We start from the raw sequence: 11,060 nt of genomic DNA, 5'->3' as shown, positions 1-11,060 counted from the left end.
CTCTCCTGGCATTTTCGCGCAGGGCGCTATCTGCTGATTAAGCCCTGACTATCTCGATAGCTTTCCGTGGGGACTGTTTGCTCTGCCTGGCTGCGGCAACATTAGCCACTCTTGCATCTTCCGCCAGCTCTCCGCAGCAGGAAACGTGTACATGGGAGCACAAAGCTGGGGGCAGGCCCTTTGCACCCTGCGGTGGGGCGAGCTGGGGTGCCCCTGAGCTGGCCACAAGCAAACGAGCATGCTCTGGCATCTTTGGTGGCTCATTTTTAAGAGCAGGCAGGCTGGCTTTTTGCTGTCACCACAAGCTGTGGAGGAGATGAGCTGAGTGCTTTTTGGTGGCTTATAAGTGCTGTCGGTGGAGAGAGGTGCTTTTCCGGGTGGCAAATGAGTGTTTTTGCCATGCTTGCGTGTCTGCAGCATGTGGGGCTGCTGGCACCCGTTGGCTGGACAAAGCTTCCAGCCCTGGATATATAGCCTTGCCAAAAATCAGGAGGAGACGGAGAAAAAGGAGCAGGAGGGGAGCAACAAAAAGCCTGCTTGCTGTGGGTGACTGAGAGTCAGGGTTTGCATCCCAGCAGGATGCTCTGGTCTGCTTGCACAGGCTGAGCGGCGCTGGTCCAGCACAGGTCAGGGCTGCAGGAGGGATGCGCTGGGGAGTTCTCTTTGGTGCTACAGCCCCACCTCTCCCTTACAAATTCTGCTGTCCCAGCACGGGACAGCCACTGAAGTTCATACCCCTTGGACCCTAGGGCCAGGAAAGCTCTGGGGGATCCTTCCAACCTGAGGTGGGTCATCCCAATCCTGGGGGCACCTGATGGCACTTCTGTACCACTCAAGGCATCCTCCTGGGGACAGGTTGTAGGGACAAGCAGAAGCTCTGATAGACCAGCAAACCTCCCTGCCTGCCTGCCTGGTCTCTAACAGGGAGCTGAGCAGGCATCTGAGCTTGTCAGGCAGCCAGTTCGGGATGTGTGGTGTTATTTGGGATGCGTTTGTGTAGGAGGCCCTGTTGTGGCCTTCCTTGGAAGTATTCAGAGCATCAATGCCACTCCAGCAAAGTTGTTATTTGCTATAGGGCAAAGAGATCGAAGCTATGGTGCAAAGTAGCCTCCACAATTGTGGTTCTAGATACAAAGAGAAAAGGCTTAATATGCTGTAAACAACCCCCAAGAGGTGCAAATGGTCTGCCTTTTGGCACCCACTTTGCTCAGTGCCACCCACGCCTGACCGTGGCAGAGCAGCAGGGCTCACCTTTGGCTGCCCAAAGGACCTCGCACTGCGTGCTCCTGTGTGCCTGCACCTTAGAAAACACAGCCCTAGCTCCTTCCTCAGCCTTATCTCAGCACACCAAGAATGCAAACACCAGAGCTGGTGGAGAGCAAGCCACGAGGCTGCTCCAAGCCCTGGCAGGGCAGAAGATAGTGGAGAGGCAGTGCAGCTCCTCAGGGCTCTCCACCGGCTGTGGATACCTTCTAGTGTGGTTCAGCTCGGCTTTGCTTCCCAACAGACGGCACGCTTTGCCTGCTTTTTGCAGCCAAGAGGTGAGTTTTGCTTTGTCTCTATAACTATGTCAGGTTGCAGAATCAGAAAGCAGGTGAGAAGCAGGGCAGTAAGAAGCCTCTTTGCTGGCGTGCATTGCTGGAGGTTGGAAAGGCTGCATTAATTACAGTCTGCAATGAACACGATATATTCTTCTACAGGTTTTCCATTTGAAAGAGGTTTCCAAATGTGCCTGGTGTTAGATCTGGAAGGAAGTTGGCTTTGAAGTGCACGCACGTGCGCTAACTTGATTGTAGCTGTAATTTACTCAAGCAGATTCTGTAAAGACATGAAAGTAAACCGGTGTAGGTTCCAGCGATGCCGTGTGTGTTACAAACGGGGACTGCCTTGGGGTTATTCTCTGCCAGGAGAAATACAGTCACCCAGGTGCAGACCCAAATGCAAACCCCACTGCTTCTCGGAAGAAAGCCGCAGTTTTGGTGATAGACAAAAGTATGGGAGTCACTCTTTTGAATCTCAAGGGATGCCCAGGAGCCGTGGGGATTTGGTGAGAGCGGAGTTTGGCATTGCCAGAGGACTGTGGTATGTGTATTTACCTGTGGTGCATAAACTGTAATTCATAATGCAGGTGACTTGCTTCAGATAATCTAAAACTCAAACCCAGTCTGAACTAAAGGGCTGTGCAAACTGAAAGCTGCAGGTGCTTTTATTTTTTTTCTTATTTAAAAAATCCTTTTGGCAAATGAGGAGAAGACTTGGTCCCCGTGCAAGCTGAGCCCGTGTTCCCGGTCCCTGTGGGGCCGGTTGTGCTGCGTGGGCTGCCCTGGGAGGGGATCCCTCTGGCCAGGCTGCCACTGCGGGGACCCCAGCGTTTGCCGTGGGGTCCGGCTGTGACGGGCAGGGGTTCTGCACGGCTGTGAGCACCCCGGCGCCTTCATTTCCTACTCCCTTCGGTGGCATTTACTGAAAAATCCCACTGGACCTTCCCACCGCACGTGTCTCGTGGACACCTCAGAGGAATTATCACATATTTGTAGTAATCTCGCTCGTAGTCTCCCACCCGTTTTCATCCTGCACTTGAAATACTGAAATTGCCCTGAGAAAAGAAATATCTTTACAAGATGGGCCATCAAGCCAGCATGCCGTCTGCTGCATCCAGAAAAGCAACCCACTCAGCAGGGTAATCTATTCAATGGCTGGGATTTATTTTTAACATTCAGTTCTGCAGTCCTTTTAACTTGAGCAGGGAAGTGAACATTTTGATAACAGCAGCCTCCAGGTCAAATGTGATGAGAATTCATAACTCGCCACATAGGGGTTTTGGAAAACCAACCAAGCAAAACAATTTCCCAGAATGAGACGATGAAGATTCGCGTTTCTCTTCACAATGTCATACACGGAGCCGGTATCTCTTGGAGTCTCTACTTATTCTCTCCCCACAATTTGCAAATAAAATGCCTCCCGGACTATTTTAAATTTGAACGGCTACTGCGAGCACAGCTTTGCTAGGCTGCTCATAAAGACCTGAGACATCGGATCTTTAGGCCATCAAAGAAGAAATATTAATCCGGTAATGGGAATGTTCTGATGGTCCCATTTCTAATCAAAGCAAAGCCTGGGTTTGCTGCTTCACGCAAACATTGCCAAGAGAGTGGCATCAAGATTTAAAAATTGCAAGGAATAGAAGGAGGGAGCTCCAGTCCCTGGACCGCACTGGAGCAGCACAGAAACAGCAGCAGGCACAGTTTAGGTCAGCACTGGGAATGGGGGACGGGGGGAAAGCCTGAAAATCTGGCCAAGCTGAGATTGGTGAGGGAGCTGCTAGGAGGCAACTTTTTCATCCTGTTTGATTTTCAAATGGCTGGAGTAAGTCAGAAGCACGAGTCTGAGGAAGAGGCAGGAGGAGAACATGGGAGGATATTCTGTAGTTCAAGTAATGTTATTTTAATCTCACTTCTGCTGGTGTTTCCCTCCATTGCTGGGCTCAGCAGCGGGCGTTCACGCTGCACCTGGACGTCACTGGGGCTGCGGCGCTTTGCAGCACGGGCTGCTTTATCTGCAGGCTTGGGAACAAGTAGTTTCCGAACCGCTTGTATTTGCTCTCCATTCTGTCTTCAGTCCAAATTCCATACCTGCAGGGAGGCCCTGGGCGCGGGGTGCAGCCTCTCACAGCAGGGGCTCCTCTGCAGAGTGCTGGGGCAACGAGAGAAAGTGGGAAAATGAAGGGAAAAATAATAATTTAATAAAAAAGCAGCATTCCCTCCTCTGCAGGCTGCAAACCTGCTGGCTTTGTCCAGCAGGTCGTACCCACAGCCACGTTGGTGCCTGGTGGCCATAGCATTGTCACCCACTTCACCCCCGGCATCTTCTCCCATGCTGCCATGGGAAACCAGGGTGTAATGAAAAACTCTGCAGTGGCAATGAAAACCAACAAAATTTGCTATGCAGCATGGAAAGCTGTACTGATGGGAACAGTCATTGCTTTAATATTTAATTCGATGAGATCTAGCTCTGAGAAATGGATCAGGAGCTGCCACAGCTTCAAGTGCGCGCTCAGCACTTGCAGGGGAATTTCCACAGGGTTTGCTGTGCTGCGGACTTATCTATATTCTGGTTAGGTGACATGGTAATGCATCTCATTAATGAACCCAGCACACAGAGACGTATTTCCTTCCATTCCCTTTAATTAATCAGGCTTTAAACACTTCCAGGGGTTGCTTGGACATTGGGTTGTCATTCAAAGTGTCTCCCCTCTTTGGACCCTGGCTCGTGGTCTCTGCAGAGCAAATGTAGGCTGCTCAGATGCAACCAGGTGGCATTTCAGAGAATTTCCTTGCGTCATGAGCCTGTCAAACAGTGCAATGCAGATAAGACTCAATCCTGCCTCTCATCGGCAGGAACTCCCCGGTGCTGTACGGGCTCGTGTCGTGGCCAGACCAGGAATGAGAAGCTGGGCTGGGCTGGGCTGATGTAGGCATCAGATAGGTCTCACCTAAAACCTGCCCCTTTTTTGTCCTTTAGGTGGGTCCCATTGGCCCCAAACCATTTCTGGGACTGAGATTCAGCCTGCAGCAGAGCTGGTTTTCCTCTGTGCATCAATCTTCTGCCTTCAGAAATCCCTTTGCATGCTCCAAACAGTTTGGGTGTCTTCACCAGGGAGCTGGGCTTTAAGGGAGCCTGATGGCCACCGCAATGGCAAACAAACAAGATGGAAATGTGGATTTGTCAGAACTATAATCCAGGTAGGTCCTAGTTCTTGCTTGTATGAAACCATCCATTTTCTGCCCTTACATCTGTCTCTCTGTGGTCCTTCTGCAGCCCCCATCCCTGCAGGACCCGAGTACCTCATAGTCTTTGAGGCTGCAGTGTGAGCAGAAGGGACGAATTGGGAAGAAGTCTTTGGTGCCCACATGCTAATGTTTTAGTTTTGGCTGACACATCCCAAACCATAATCATGACCTTCCCCTCGCTGGCACTCGCAGCCCCCTTGGCCACCTAATTCCACTGGCACATCGGGGTTTGCTCCTCAAATCCCCTGGACATCTCCTGCTTGTGGACAAGGACATGTTGGCATGATGTCGCAGTGCTTGGGAACAGTTTGCTACACCAGCCTGCCCCAGGGGTGGGCCTGAGGGTCCTTGCCTTGGTGTGAGGTGAGGTGATCCTTCTTGCCTTGCTCTCCTCACTCTCTCCCTTGGTCCTTCCCTGTCTGCCAACCCAACGACTGCGTAGCTGTGCCATGAGACATAGCCGCGTGTCCCTTCTCCAAGACCTGTCCTGGTCCCCCATGCCCAGCTGGGGATGAGGAGGTGGGACCCCAGCACTTCACCCCCCAGGGCAGAGCCCTCTGCACCATGAGACATCTCGCCAGGCTTGTCCCGGGGAAAAGGCATGAGCTTCACCAAACGGCCTTCATGCTGTGCTGTCCAAAACCATGTCCTACCATTTCCCAGTCCTGCTAAGTAATAACACTGGCATATATTTTTGCTGTTCCTTGTCTCTCCTTAGCATCCATGTCCGAGGCATGACCCCAAAGGCCCAGGGAAAGCAAGAATGTTGAAGAAAATCCAGATATGCCTCTGCTTTTTCTTTGTCTCGGGCATTTTGTACGAGATCTCCCTTCTGTCTAGCTGCTTCTTCTCCTATATGCCTATGTCCAAGCACTTCCTGACACCTGAGCAGGTCTTGAACCTCGGCAAAAGCATCATCTTTCTGGAGACGACGGAGCGCCTGGAGCCGCCTCCGCTGGTGTCCTGCTCCGTGGAGTCTGCCGCCAGGATTTACCAGGACCGGCCCATCATCCTCTTCATGAAGGGACTTACGAACGACACAGCGTTGGACTTGAACTCCAACTATGCAGCCTTCTCGCTTTTGTCTTCTATGAAGAATGTCTTCATTTTTCCTCTCCAGATGGAAACTGTCTTCCAGGAGACCCCTCTGCTCCAGTGGTACAACCAGGTGAGCGTTGTAAGGGGAAAATAGGGAAATGGGAAAATACTTATATATGGGGGGGGAAAGGTCTGAAGTAGGCTTAAAAAGAATGGAGGAATGCAGGACTAGCTAAGTGAAATTAGTCTTTTTTTTTTTTTTTTGATTCAGAATAGATTCATTTTTGCCATGTTTTGCAGTGTATTCATCTATCTGTTTATTGAATACATTATCAGCATTTTCCCCCCTATCTGGAGAATCAGATTTTTTGGCAAAGGAAACATTGGTAAAAATAGACTGCATACGTGTTTTGATAAAACATCGCTTAATAATCGTCCTCAACAGAAGCTGGTTGAACAAAATGTGCTGCCCGAGTCATCTGAGCGCTTGTTAATGCTGCCACACACCGACGGCGCCCGCAGTAGATAAGATGCGGGAGAGATTTCAGTTTTTGTAATAGCAATATGCAAAACTAAGGGGGGATCTTGTGAGCTCCACCCTGGAAATAAGTTCCTGGCAAACTGCTGGCAAGTAGCTTTTGTCAAATTTGTTTGGCTCCATCTCTGTGCAGGCCAGGCGTATTTCCTCCAAACTCTTCCTTCTCCTGAGGAAAAAATGACTCCAAATACCAACAGTGCCAATGAAAACCCTCCAGCCTGTTTCAAGGAGCCGGGGATGATCAGAGAGTGTGTAAAGTGGGTTATGTCCCGCTGAAATAGCAGGCAATGATTCATGGTATCGTTGATTTAACACTGTAGGTTCCATCAGTGCGGAATGTGCAATGTTCCTTCATTCATTTACGTTTACAAAGCATTGCTCTGCACTGCCCCCTTACCTTATTCCAAAGAAATTCAATAGCTGGAGGAAGAAAGGGCAGTCAGTGACATTGCAGGCGTGCAGCTACAGTTTTTTGGTGCCACTTGCATCCAATGGATGGATGTGGTCCGTTCTCTGCCGGCAGCATCACTGTCTCACCTTTCCAACTCTGCAGGTAGTCCCGGAGCGGGAGAAGAACTGGGTCCACGTCAGCTCCGATGCCAGCAGACTGGCGCTCATTTGGAAGTACGGGGGCATCTATATGGACACAGATGTCATCTCCATCAGGCCCATCCCTGAGGAAAGCTTCCTAGCGGCACAGAAGTCGCGGTTCTCCAGCAACGGGATCTTTGGCTTCCCTGCCCACCACAAGTTTATTTGGGATTGCATGGAGAACTTTGTTCTCAAGTACAATGGAAACATCTGGGGGAACCAGGGGCCCTTTTTAATGACAAGGATGCTCAAAGCCATCTGCAATCTCACAGATTTCAAAGGCACCGAGGACCACAGCTGCCAGAACATCTCCTTCCTCAATCCCCAGCGTTTCTACCCCATACCGTACCCAGCCTGGGGCCGGTACTACAAGGTGTGGGACAAAAGCCCCAATTTCAACCACTCCTACGCGCTGCACTTGTGGAACTTCATGAACCGCAACCGGAAAGCTGTGGTCGCGGGCAGCAACACGCTGGCTGAAAAACTGTACAAAGCCTACTGCCCCACCACATATGAGGACCTGATCCAAAACGCGGAGCTGAAGGATTCCAGACTCTCTAAGGATGCTGCATGACATGATGTAAGGAGGAGGGGGGTGATCCTTCCAGCCCTCCCCGTCCTGGGGCCAAAACACGGTCACCACTGGTGTCAGTAGCTGGCTTTGTAGGAGAAAGACAGACCTTTTCATAACCACCATCCCTACTCCCTTGGGACGCGAAGGAGCATGTGCAGAATGGTGGTGGGTATCCATCAGACGTAGCCTCCAGTGACATTAAGGACATCTTTGTCTCAGTTCTGTTTCCTTATAGGTGCTCATGAACCAAACCTTCCTGAATCGAACGGACTTACAGGCTTTACTAGTGAGCTTTTCCAAGGGTAAAGTTCCTAAAAAGATGTATGGCCTCCTGGGAGGATTTTTGGTGCTATCGGCAGCTACCCATGTCAGAAAAGTCGCAAACACAACAGGCTTTGGACTGGGCTGAAGCCTCAGAGGCAAGTGTAATGCTAATGTATAGCAGAGGATGGATGACAGTAATTGCTAATGAAGGGAAGCCCAAACCACTGTCTTTTCATTAATCTGTGTTTTTCTCACACGATCTTTACACCCTACGTTTTTGAGAGGGACCTTACCAGTGCAAGTGAAAATAAAATGGTTAATAAACCACCACTCCTCTGAGCTTGCTTTCCCCTGCACGCCCCTGGAAAATGAGTCCCATTTTTCGAATGTTTGCGCTCCTGCACTTTTACTTTGGCTCCTTCCAGGGCACTGCCCCATCCTCTGAGGTCAGTTCTGGCTGCAAAGAGTCACATCTCCCCCTGGGGAGGAGATGCTGAGGCACCAGGAAAGGACAGGGATGGCCCTCCAGGCCTCCCAAATCCATTTGAAATAAATGGAGTTTAACCCCCCTGGAAATGAGGTGCAGCAGCTCTGGTCACCCTTGTCCAGCTGTGCAAAAATCCCCATTTAACCCCAACAGGGCACCCAGTGACTTTTTTTCTGCTGGAGAGCAATGCATCCCCTTGCATTTACTTTTTTCCCAGGGTAATGCCAATCCACCCAACCCCCTGAAAAGAAGCCCAGCTTGCAAATCTCTTCTGAGTCTGTCTGAACAGCTGTTTTTAACTCGGGAGCAGAAAGGCGGGGGCGGATTGGTCGCCAGTCATCGCATGTTTGCCATCTGCACAATGCTATCTTCTGTAAACACAGCAGCTAATGAGCGGGCTGCAATCGGCAGACCGGATTCTGCGGCTAGAAATGGCAGCAGGCTTCAGCGGCAGAAGAAAGCCCTCCGCACGCGGGGTTTATGTGCGCTTCGTGCCGTGTTCAGACACCAGGCTCGCGTCTCCTTCCAGCCCGGCGTTCCCCCCCCAGTAACTGCTGCAGTCAGTCGAGCTGCGCTGGTGCAAGGGCAGGCAGTGCCAAGCCGAGCCCTGCGGGTTGCCAGAGCAGCGACGTGGCGGAGGGGAATATTTGCCATTCCCTTTCCCGGGGTGAAGCTCTCCTGGCTCATGGGTTTCACGCCCCAGTGCCGTCCACGCTGGTTTAGTTTTGCTCCCTGCTCTGTTACAGCGGGTTTTGCCTGCCTGTGGCATCAGGAGCTGCTTTTTCTCCATGACTTTGACTTTCCCGGGCTGAGGGGATGCAGGGGAGGCGTGTAGGGTTACAGCCCAGAAAGTCCTCCCTGCTTCTCGCAGGGTTTCGGACAGCCCCCGGCTGCTCCCAGCAGCCTCTCACCGCCCACGTTCATCGCTCCGCTCCCGTCCTCGTCCCCTCTCTTCGGTTTCTCTCTCTGTCTCTGGCAACAAGTGAGTATTTGCCTTTTTCTGCCCCGCGGCTCGGCTCTCCAGGCTCCCCTCTCTGCACAGCAATGGCCGCATCCGTGGAAGGGGGGGACGGGCAGAGACTTGACCCACTCGAGCTCCCTTTGCAGATGAGCTCAGGCGAGAAACATTTCCGAGGCTCTGCGGTGTTACGTAGAGGCTCCTCTGCAGATGAGGGCCGACCCCGTCTCACTTCTCTCTCCTGCCGGTTGTTTACTGCCAGGACTTTTAGCAAAGCAGGGCTGATGGCAACAAGCACAGTCGACCTCACCAAAGGTCCTGCATGGGGGCTTTTTCCTGCAGCAGCCTGAGCGAGCTGCTGCTGCTTGGCATGAGTCCCTGGAGATCACATTTTGGCCAGAGGAGAAGCTGAGAAAGGGAGAGAGGTGATGGCTGCTTTTGGGAAGGGTCCGCAGGAGGTGGGGAAGCTGCATGAGCAGAGTCTGGGTCTCCTGACACCTCTCTGCTTGGTGGTAAGGTGTCTCCCAAAGTTTGCAGGCTCCCAGATCGGCGGGGGAGCAGAGAGGTGCTGGCATCTGGGGCACCCTTAGACTTTGCAGGGAACGAAGAAGCCCTTGAAGAGTTCAGGAAGGTGAGGAGGGCCCCAGGGTGGCGGTGGGGAAGGGTGGAGGAGAAGGAAACAAGGGGAAATTTCCCTGCCAAAGGCTGAGGGTTGCAGAGAAGAGGACCATGCCACAGCCTGGCCCAGCAGCCATGAGCTGGGACAGCAAACACACCATCTGCCAGCCTGGAAAATGAAAGTCCATCACACTTTCCGAGACCCAGCTCTACCAGTACTTTGGTGGAGCTGGTTTTCACACAGTGGAGTGGAAATAGTGCAGGTGACCACCTTCAGCTCTAAGCTCTGCTGGGTGCTACTAGCTGCTACCTCTGCGATGGACCTGCACCCTTGAGGCCAACGTCTTCATCACCCAGCGGGTAAAATCTCAGTTCTAGTGAAGGAATATCAAGGTTTCCCTTGTGGGTGATGCAGACAGCTTTTGCCAGCAGCTCCATCGCATCAGCTGACGTTGCATTACATTGCAGCGTGGAAGTCGAAATACTTTTACTGCTTTACACCAGCTGAGGACCTGTGCTAGGCAAATGCAAGGAAGAACTGGAGAGAAGAAATAAATCTTCAGAGCTGGGTTCCCAGACTGCCTAATGTTTTACTGTACCAACATCCCGCTGAAGCCATGGTTGCACTGTCTGAAACCTTATATATATCATTTTGTATGAAACGGAGGGGAAAACCCAGCAGGCTCCAGCACCCGCAGGCACGCCTGAAGCAGGCGCTGGGGCAGTCGCAGCCATGCTGCTAAGCAGCAGGTCGGCATTGACGGCCGGGTGGGGTGAAACACGGCTGGCTTTGGTGCGTGAAGACTTTGTTAATATTAACGAGGTTATGTAACACAGCCTACCTCCTGGGGTATGCGGTAGATCGTTAGGGGATTTTAATCAGTGGTCCCTGCAAACATCTCCCCTTTAGGAGGGGTTAATGCATGCAACAAAACCTCACCTGCAGGGATCACGCACCATTACCCAACAGGTCTAATAACATGCAGCTGTGAGTCAGGGCTATATTTACACCCGTATATGTGTATATATATGTATGCATGTATATATGTGTACCCTTCACTTTGCCTGATACAATGAATTGGGTTGTTTGACATTGCGGTGCTGCTAACAGTATATATATCACAGCAATAACAACAATAATGATCTTTGCTGGCCATACAAGCCTGGAAAGGGAAGGGGCTTGCTGATCTGGTGTTTTTTAG

The 11,060-nt window shown here is 51.5% G+C and overlaps 1 protein-coding gene across 1 annotated transcript; it reads left to right on the top strand.

Moving 5' to 3' along the window:
* Nucleotides 1–4,625: 4,625 nt before the first annotated feature.
* Nucleotides 4,626–7,531, top strand: A4GNT (alpha-1,4-N-acetylglucosaminyltransferase). Its single transcript, XM_075157686.1, has 3 exons — nt 4,626–4,742; nt 5,509–5,958; nt 6,920–7,531. The coding sequence occupies exons 1-3, from the start codon at nt 4,626–4,628 to the stop codon at nt 7,529–7,531; spliced, it is 1,179 nt and encodes a 392-aa protein (XP_075013787.1).
* The last annotated feature ends 3,529 nt before the right edge of the window (nt 7,532–11,060 follow it).

The sequence above is a fragment of the Calonectris borealis genome, chromosome 9, assembly GCF_964195595.1.
Source record: "Calonectris borealis chromosome 9, bCalBor7.hap1.2, whole genome shotgun sequence".
In the NCBI taxonomy this organism is placed as follows: Eukaryota; Metazoa; Chordata; class Aves; order Procellariiformes; family Procellariidae; genus Calonectris; species Calonectris borealis.
This window is presented reverse-complemented; position numbering and strand designations above follow the sequence as displayed.

Coding starts and splice junctions, on each gene's coding strand:
- A4GNT (XM_075157686.1), top strand. CDS start 4,626: ATGCTCCAAACAGTTTGGGTGTCTTCACCAGGGAGCTGGGCTTTAAGG. Junction 4,743..5,508: donor TTGTCAGAACTATAATCCAG/GTAGGTCCTAGT, acceptor GTCTCTCCTTAG/CATCCATGTCCGAGGCATGA. Junction 5,959..6,919: donor TGCTCCAGTGGTACAACCAG/GTGAGCGTTGTA, acceptor CCAACTCTGCAG/GTAGTCCCGGAGCGGGAGAA.